The sequence below is a fragment of the Myotis lucifugus genome, unplaced genomic scaffold (genome assembly GCF_000147115.1).
Source record: "Myotis lucifugus unplaced genomic scaffold, Myoluc2.0 scaffold_442, whole genome shotgun sequence".
NCBI lineage: Eukaryota > Metazoa > Chordata > Mammalia > Chiroptera > Vespertilionidae > Myotis > Myotis lucifugus.
Genome location: NW_005871490.1, coordinates 381,657 through 388,799, shown reverse-complemented (window position 1 = coordinate 388,799; position 7,143 = coordinate 381,657). Strand labels below are relative to the sequence as shown.

At 50.7% G+C, this 7,143-nt stretch overlaps 1 protein-coding gene across 1 annotated transcript in view; it reads right to left on the bottom strand.

Moving 5' to 3' along the window:
- Nucleotides 1-995: 995 nt before the first annotated feature.
- The window catches only part of HTR5A (5-hydroxytryptamine receptor 5A), a 6,978-nt gene continuing 830 nt past the window's right edge, over nt 996-7,143 (bottom strand). Inside the window, exons 2-3 of the mRNA XM_014468282.2 lie at nt 5,087-5,189; nt 996-1,325 (exon numbers count right to left, since the gene is read on the bottom strand). Of these exons, the coding sequence (XP_014323768.1) occupies nt 996-1,325; nt 5,087-5,189 (433 nt within the window). The remainder of the gene's footprint in view (nt 1,326-5,086; nt 5,190-7,143) is intronic.

Genomic DNA, 7,143 nt, shown 5'->3' with positions numbered 1-7,143 from the left:
TCATGAATTGTTGCTTCGAAATGGAAGGAAGTGCTTGATTTGACTTTTAGTTCCTGTTCCAAGTTGGTGGATTGTTGCATTTTAGGATAAACTGGCCAATTAGAACTTTTGCCTCGTCCATAGGTGTGTGTGTGTGTGTGTGTGTGTGTGTGTGTGTGTGTTTGCCACAAATAAAACCACAGTCCTGGCCGGTGTGGCTCAGTTGGTTGGAGTGTTGTCAGTGCACAGATTGGTCGCGGATCTGATTCCTGGTCACAGCACATACCTGGGTTTCAGGTTCCATCCCCAGTCGATCTCTGGAAGGCAACTGATCGATGATTCTCCCATCAATGTTTCTCTCTCCTCTCTCTCTAGCCTTTTTCCTTCTTTCTCTAAAATCAATGAAAACATCCTCGGGTGAGGATTAAAAACAAACGAAACCAAGGAGTCAATACTCACTGGTCTTGCAGACACAGTTATGGGCTTTATTATGATTAGAGGCAGTATTTTGCAGTCAAATATTGGGACACACAATAAATATTAGGGTGCACCATCAGGACCATGGTAAGAAAAATTTGAAATAGGGACCATTTCATACTTGGAATGGTGGTTTCCTACACCCCCCCCCGCCAGGTCCCCATTATAACTTCTTACTCATTTTTCATATTCCTTCTCAACCTGCCCATATTATTTTATTTCCTCCCTTGCATGTGCCATGTTTGACTTCTCAGGCATGAGGATGACGGCCATGCTGGATTTGGGAGAGGAAAGGGCACTTAGTGGGCAAGGTAGCTATTAGGTGCAGAATGAGAAAGAGTAGATCTATGAGATAAAGAGGTCACCACATCAGCCCGGCGGCCTTCCTGGCTGGGACGGAGAAGGGGGCTTTGAAGGCCACGGGAGAACTGAGGGGCTGGTCTAGGCTGTGTGCCGCCAGCTGGGGATGGGGACGCAGGCCACACTGAAGATTTCACTGAGTTATGGAATTAGCCCTTTTTAATCCCAGGTCCTGGGACTCAGTGCTGCCTACAGAAGAAGCTCCTGACGGCGTTGCTGTAGCTCTTGTTGAAGGCCGTGTAGATCAGGGGGTTGAAGAAGGAGTTGGAGTAGCCGAGCCAAAGGAAGATGCTCTTCCAGAGGGCAGGGGGGTCGCAGGCGCAGAGGGGGCTGACGAGCTCCGTGGTGAAGAAGGGGAGCCAGCAGATGGCAAACACCCCGATGAGAGTGCCCACCATCACGGCGGCTCTCTGCTCCTTCTGCTCCCTCCACGTGTCCCCTTCTGCCTGGAAGGTGACGGTGTTGTGGCGGGCGGTGAACAGCATCTGGGGCTCCTGAGCAGGGACCCTCTGGAAAAGGTAAGCAGAAGCTTCGTGAAGGGCCAGCAAGTCCCTGTCCCTCTAAACGTCCAAGGGGAATTGTCTAGATTGAGATGGATTACAATCCAGCGCTCTGTTTGTTTGGGTGCTGTTGCACCCACCACCACCCCCACGATTACAGAACAGAAGGCCCGTCAGCCTGCAACTTCAGGTGTCCAACGGGGAAACAAGCAAATTAACTTGTAATAAGTTCAAAAAACAAAATCCAAACAGAAGACATTTCTTTTAAAAAGATTGATTATAGCAGATGGTGAAAGAAGATAATGAAGGACCAATTTGTGACTACAGAGTGTATTTTAAAAGACTTGAGGAAAAGACAATTTTATTTAATAGAAAACTTGAAGCAGAGAAAATCTTGAACAATCCTACACCACCTTGCAGCTATTTCCAGATCACTATGAGAAGACTACTCTGCGTTTCTGTAGCACACGTACTTCTCTTAGCCCGTGGGGGGATATCATGATTGTGGGCTCTGCTTCCATACAGGAAGTGCCACTGTTCTGAGACATGACCACATTAGCCGATCGGTACACAAGGATACCTACATTGTGTATAATTCAGACATCACTGGAGAAAAAGCAGTGGTCCTAGAGTCCACAGACAGAAAGACAAATTGGAGCAAAATGCACAAGAGCACAGACTTATTCTCCCTGTGTTATCATGAATCTGCCTTTAACAACACACACACACACACACACACACACACACACACACACACACACACATATATATATATATATATATATATATATATATATAAATTTATTTCAGAGAGGAAGGGAGAAGAAGAGAGAGATAGAAACATCAGTGATGAGAAAAAACCATTGATTGGCTGCCTCCTGCATGCCCCTACTGGGGATTGAGCCCACAACCTGGGCATGTGCCCTTGACCAGAATAGATCCTGGGACCCTTCAGTCCACAGGCCGATGCTCTATCCACTGAGCCGAATTGGCTGAGGCGTGAATCTGCCTTTTTGTACAAATATGACCATTTCGGGCCAGGCTCTAGGTGGGTTAACTTGACCATGTGACACCTGGCACAGAACTGCCTGCTGAAGCCTGCGCCGTAACAGCCAGTCGTCGTGGCTTCGCCTCCTTGCCTCAGAGAATGCCAGGCCTCAGTTCACTAAGTCAGCACATCCTCGGAACCTATGTTAATACTTTAAATTGTATGTTGCCATACAGGTGCTAACAGAAACCACCACCATTTTCTACTAGCCGGTTCATTGTGAACCGTCGTCACTCCCTCCTTCTCCTATTGCTCATCCACCAGTCGAAGAGCATGTGACTCACTGTATAATCCTTAGCCCGTGGGGGGAATATCATGATTGTGTCTCTGTAATTGAAGAAGTGTCTCTGCCCCAAACAGAACATTGATACCCTGGTACCAAATCCAACCTTACTATGGTTTGTTGTATTATGTTAAAAGCAAAAGGGATAATACCAAATTGGATATATCACTTGTCCAATCTCTCTGATAAAATCCAATTTAAAATATACATATATTTACTAGAGGCCCAGTGCATGAAATTCATGCACTCGGGGGATGGTCCCTCAGCCTGGCGTGCACCCTCTCACAGTCTGGTAGCCCTCAGGGGATGTCCAACTGCTGGCTTAGGCCTACTCTCTGTGGGGAGTGGGCCTAAGTCATCAGTCAGACATCCTTAGCACTGCTGCGGAGGTGGGAGAGACTCCCACCACCTCCGCTGTGCTCGCCAGCCGTGAGCCCAGCTTCTGGCTAAGCGGCACTCCCACGGTGGGAACAGGCCGAAACTGGCTCTCTGACATCCCCCGAGGGGTCCCAGATTGCAAGAGGGCACAGGCAAGGCTGAGGGACCCCACCAGTGCATGATCGGGCTGGTGAGAGACTGCAGGAAAGCTCCAGGGCATGTCCAGCCCATCTTGCTCAGTCCCAATTGGCCAGATCCCAGCAGCAAGCTAACCTACCAGTCAGAGCATCTGCCCCCTGGTGGTCAGTGCATGTCATAGCGAGCAGTTGAGCGGCCTTAGCATATCATTAGCATATTATGCTTTGATTGGTTAAACAACCAACTGGTTGACTGGACACTTAGCATATTAGGCTTTTATTATATAGGATTGATTTCAGAGAGAAAGGGAGAGGGAGAGAGAGATAGAAACATCAATGATGAAAGTGAATCATTGATCGGCTGCTTCCTGCACACCCCCTTCTGGGGATTGAGCCCACAACCCGGGCATGTGCCCTTGACCTGAACCAAACCCAGGACGCTTCAGTCCCCAGGCTCTATCCACTGAGCCAAACCAGCTAGGGCTAAAATCCAATTTTTTTTTTAACAGAAAGCCAGGTTGCTCAATGACTAAACATATAAAATTGCTAAAATAGAAGACAGGCACAAAAACTAATAATCGGTGTGTTTCAGAAAGATTCACTTCTTTACTTGCTATGGAAACTCATCGCCAGGTGTTCTTTAAACAATGACCATGAGTGCATGTCACTTGGTGCTTTGATGCCTCCGAAAGAGCCCTGAGCCGAGGTTCTTCGGGGGATGGCAGCAAAGCAGCATGGGTGCTGGCCGTTACACCAAGCGCCTTGGCAGGAGCAGATGACCCATGAAGAGGAGACTGTCGTGACGGTCCGCGCAGACAGCGCCCTGCCATGACCCCGAGTGGATCGCCTCTCTTGTTCCAGTTTCTTTATTCTGTGTTGGAATCAGGCTTTTCTGTGTTTTTCCAGAGCCAAGACTCTGTGTTCAGTAGGACCAGGAGCTGGGCCATTCCAAGAACTAACTCCCCAGTGCCCTCAAAGGCCTCTGTCTCCTTACTAGAGTGCACAGAGATAAAAATTCTTCAGGGGAAGGGCTCCTGGGGAGATTGGCCACCCATGAGAGTCAGGTTTCGATGTAAAAGAACAAAGGTTGGGAGTAGATTATGTTTATGTAGCTTGAGCTCTGGGCGTAGGTTTAAATAGCTTAACCCAAGTGGTCTTGGCGAAGAGCTTTTCCTTGGGCCAATCAGGGAGGAGTCTACCCCACAGCTAACACTTCATGCTCCCTCCCTCCATTAACACCACAAATGAGGCAAAACAATCTCCTTTGAAGCAAAAGAAAAGGCAACCTGGCTGCCCCGGATGGACAGATGGACGCTGGAATCTTTGGGACTTGCCTTCTGGATCAGGACTGGAGACCCTGGCTCCTACCTTGGGAGATCTTCCAGGCGCTTCTTATAACACCTGTGGTTTGTCTCAGAGTTGTTCAATGTCTTGTTCAGAGCTCAACTGAACTTCCTGCGGAGAGCATCAGAGCTTCAAGTAATGCACGTTAACTGCCCATCGAGGCGGGCCTGGCCCTGCCTGGCCAGCGGTTCACAATCACGCGACTCGAGCTGCTCCCTGAGCGCCAGGTCTCCACAGACAAAACTTCATCTGCAAGGAGAGCCCAAAGCAGCGATGGAGGTCAGACAGAGCTTGGGGGTCCCCCTTGAAGCTTTGGCTGAATGAGTACCAAGAGTGGGGGATTGAGAACTAAGTGTCCCTACAAATTGAGGGCCAGACCGGGTGCTCTGTAGCCCAGAGCCCGTCTGAAACTCTGTTGATCAAGAACAATTCATCTCAAGGACAGTTTTGCAAGCCCACCTGTCAGTGGCAGCCCCTCACTTCTGAAAGTCTGGCAACCTCGGAGGCACCCTCTAATCCACTCCCACCGGAGCAACAGCCAACCAACAAAGCTGCTCACCAGACAATAGACCCCTCACACCTCAGAGGCCCCCCCCGGGGGAGCTCCACTCTTCCCCCAAATGCCATTGGAGGTCAGCAGGCCGCTCTGCTCCGGGAGGCTGCGCCGGACCAGCCTGGCTCTCCTGGGCACGAGTAAGCCATCAATTCAGTGCCTCTGTTCCTGAGCTTCGGGGGTGCTTTCATCACCTGTGACGCAAGGCCTGTCTCTCTCCCATTGTCCATCCCCACCTCGGGGTCTGCCAGGGGCTGGGCTTTCGGTGTGCGTGTGAATAAAGTTCAGCAGATAAGAAACAGCGACGATGTGTGTGTTCCCCGCTAACACCGCTAGTTTGTGGTGGAACTGCATGTGGAAACTGGTGTCTGCTACCGTGGATGGTCGTTAACCCTCACAGGAACGTGAGGACAGAGGCAGCCCGTGTCACAGGCAGAGCCGGGTCCCTTAGAGGCCGTGCCGAGCCAAGGGACGCATGTTTCAAAGTGGTCGGGAGGGAAAGACAGAAAAGTGAAACCGCGCCAAAAATAGATGTAAAAGCACAAAGATGTCACGATGCTTTGCTTCTGTTGTCTCCAAGGCAGTGAGCGCCCTCGTCCTGCTCAGTGAGCCCAGAAGGAATTGTAACTGCGGTTCCCTTTTAAAGTGTATTTGGTACTGAATGTACACGGTCTTTACCAGCAGGTGGCAGGAGAGGGTCCATGAAGAAGGGCCTGGAAGGCAGTCTCTTTTCCTGACGGGGAGCTGGGGCGGAAACTGTCACACGTAAGCCCCAGGTATGTGGGTGGCACTCTTGCCTATCGCCTCTTTGTTGGTTTGGAAATCTAATAGATCAGATCCGGCGCTGCAGGCATGTTGGTCTGAGGAAGTCTTTGCTGTGGGCGCTGGGCCTTTGACGAAGTTCTGGCCGAGCCCTGCCTCTGAACACAAGGTGCAGTAGCACCCCCTCCCCAAGACAATAGAAATGTGTCCCGACATCCCAAATGTCCTGGGGAGGGGGGTGGTGTGTGTGTGTGCAAAATCATCCCCATTTAAGAACATTGTTCTGGATAAAAGCACAGGTAGCTTCTGACCTTTTCCTTCTTTCCCCTCAAGTGTAGCTCTCTCCTTCGTCCCTAACCTACACCGCTGGTCCCTCCAGGCTTGCCCGACTGATGATGGTTGGAATCAGCTCCTGCCAGAACTCACGGTAGGAGCCTCACTGCTGCACTAGACACTCTTCATGACAAAGACGCCATCTTCATCATTCTCTCATCCCTCCCACCAGCCCAGACGTGCCCAGGCTGCTTAATGAATGTACCTGTTCTCCCAGAGCCAACCGTAGAAAATGGGGCTTTGCACTTGTATATGTTAATTACGTTCGAAGGATCATCTTTGGCACTGAGTTGGGGGGGGGGAGGGGGAGAGCAGTCCACAGCCCCTGGATTTGGTCCTCAGATAGTTCCCAAATTTTGAACCACAGAGTCAGATTATTAAGATTTAACAATGAAAACGAGAAAAGAGCCCTCCTGGTGCTGTCACCACTGTCACACATTAAAGCCACTTGCAGGGAGCTGGCGGGCTGCCTGTCTTTGACTTCCTCCTGCGGCTTTGCCAGGAGGCAAACGAGTGGCCCTGAGCTGCACACAGGGCCCGAGGGGTCGTGGGGCCCCAGGCCGAGTGGGGCAGTGGAGTCGGATCACAGGCCGGCCCTGGGGCAGGTGTGGAAACAGCTTTAATCTTGCAGCAGGATGCCACACTCAGGAATCAGGGAGAAACCACAGTTTGCAAAATTAGTTGCTTTAATTTGCAAAGAAAGAAATGGACTGAGCTGAAATACTAATGGGGTGGCCTGCTGTATGGCCATCTTCCTGCCCAGTCACCGCCCCCCCCCCCCCCCCGGCCCTCCTGTTGGACAGCCCCTCTAAGGGCAGGATGTTTGCCCGGGAACCCGTGTGAGCCACACACTGACCTCCTCAAAAGCTCTAAAATTTAAAGGCCAATGGGGACGCTGTAAAAATAAAGTGGTCCAGAACCTCATTTATATGCAAGGAAGTCATCCCTCTCAAGGTGGTAAAGTCATTAACGGCTCTGGGATGCTGAGC